This window comes from Dasypus novemcinctus, chromosome 20, assembly GCF_030445035.2.
Source record: "Dasypus novemcinctus isolate mDasNov1 chromosome 20, mDasNov1.1.hap2, whole genome shotgun sequence".
In the NCBI taxonomy this organism is placed as follows: domain Eukaryota; kingdom Metazoa; phylum Chordata; class Mammalia; order Cingulata; family Dasypodidae; genus Dasypus; species Dasypus novemcinctus.
The window spans coordinates 1,486,694-1,488,626 of NC_080692.1; the positions used below are offsets into that span (position 1 = coordinate 1,486,694).

A 1,933-nucleotide genomic window follows, 5' to 3' on the forward strand; every position below is an offset into this window, starting at 1 on the left:
TTGTGCATGTTTGCATGCAGTAGAGGATGATAATTTCTGTATTGAACATGCTGGCATTAAAATAATATTCTCAAATTAGATAACTAAGGTCATAGATACAGATATGCAAATGATCTAATTAAATGGACAGGTGGAAATGAGACTGCATAAGATCACATGGAAAGTGGTGACATGGAGAAATGTAGAGTAAATAGAAATCAAATTTGCAGGAGGGCAAAAGTGAAATGATAATCTTAATGAGGCATAGGAGGATAAGAAGAGAGGCAATTAAGGTAAAGAAAGTAAGAGAATATCTACAGATGGTTTTATACAGTTATACCCATATAAATAAAAACAGATATACAAGTAAAATATAGAAATAAAAATTATATAGATGATATAGATGTAGATATAGATATAGGTTTGCTGATGGCTACCAATATGGACATAGGTAACGTGACCACAGATACTATATTTACTTAAGATAGGTTCATTTATACTACTTATATCACTGTTATTAACAGTTCTGTTTTGCTCTCAGAAATACTATATTTGGATGATTTTAATTTTCCCAGTGGATACATGTAGATGTAATAAATGCATGGAAATAGCAATAAGTATATGTGTCTGTCTGTGTGCATGGGTACCTTTATATGTGTGTGTTTTATATAGATAGACATCTATAGACGTCCTTTCTATAAATTCTTCCAATTCTTCTTATGAATTCACTCTAAGTTGAGTGCTAAATAAGTTCTTTGCTACTATTATGTTTCCCGTAATATAAAATTTTTTGAGTGCTCCTTTAACCTCTGTATTTCTCAAACTGTAGATTATGGGGTTTATCATTGGGGTGATAATCGCGTACAGCATTGAGATGAGTCTGTCTCTGGCTGGGGAGTGTTGACTGGAGGAGGGATGCATATAAGTAAATAGAATTGTGCCGTAAAACAGGGAGACCACAATGAGGTGAGAAGCGCATGTGGAGAAGGCTTTGCGCTTCCCTTCGAGTGACTGGATCTTCAGGATGGTGGATATGATGTAGATGTAAGAGATAAGGGTGATCTGAAAGGCACTGATCGCCAAGATCCCTCCTACCACTAAAACAAGCATCTTTGCCACATACGTGGAGGAGCAGGAGAGCGCCACCACTGGCGGGATGTCACAGTAATACTGGTTAACCTGATGGGACTTACAGAAAGACAGGCGGAAGGTGAACACTGTATGCAGAAGGGAGTGAAGAAATCCTACTGCCCAGGTTCCAGCCGTCAGCTGCGCACAGCGTGCCTTGGTCATGATGAGGGTGTAACTAAGCGGGAAACATATGGCCACGTACCGGTCATAAGCCATGAGGGAAAGTAAGAAGACCTCGGTCCCCGCCAGGGCTATGAGGAAATAAACCTGCAAAGCACACCCAACAAAGGAAATGCTTTGTTTCTCAGTCAGGAAATTCTCAAGCATCTTGGGGATAATAGCTGATGGGCAGAGTATGTCCAAGAGGGACAGATTTGCCAAGAAGTAATACATGGGTGTGTGCAGCTTTTTCTCAGTTCCAATGGCTAGGAGAATGGTGCAGTTTCCCAACAAGGTGACCTGATAGATGACAGCCAAAAATAGAAAGAGAGGATAGCGCACCTCCTTGAGATCAGAGAGCCCTAAGAGAAAAAACTCCTCCACGGTGGTGAGATTGTAGATGTCCATTTTCTCTCTGCACACAGGTCTTTTTGGAGTAAAGGAAACAAACATACAAAGGTTAGGGCAAAAATTCTAGAAGCTTAGTGTAGATCAACACATGGAAAATGCTTTGGCCCTGGTCGAAGATGAAATGGGTTAGCTCTATGTTCATTAAAGACCTCAAATTATTAGAAATCCTGATAAAAACGTTTCATTATTTATGATACTTATAGAATACTCACCTCGGGTCTTTAACAAGAAGGTGAAACTCTTGTTGATCTTT

The 1,933-nt window shown here is 39.3% G+C and overlaps 1 protein-coding gene across 1 annotated transcript; it reads right to left on the reverse strand.

The window, feature by feature from the left end:
• Positions 1 to 696: 696 nt before the first annotated feature.
• Positions 697 to 1,677, reverse strand: LOC101435621 (olfactory receptor 5V1-like). The gene has a single exon (XM_058282320.1). The coding sequence runs from the start codon at positions 1,675 to 1,677 to the stop codon at positions 697 to 699; it is 981 nt and encodes a 326-aa protein (XP_058138303.1).
• Positions 1,678 to 1,933: the final 256 nt, after the last annotated feature.

Coding starts and splice junctions, on each gene's coding strand:
- LOC101435621 (XM_058282320.1), bottom strand. CDS start 1,677: ATGGACATCTACAATCTCACCACCGTGGAGGAGTTTTTTCTCTTAGGG.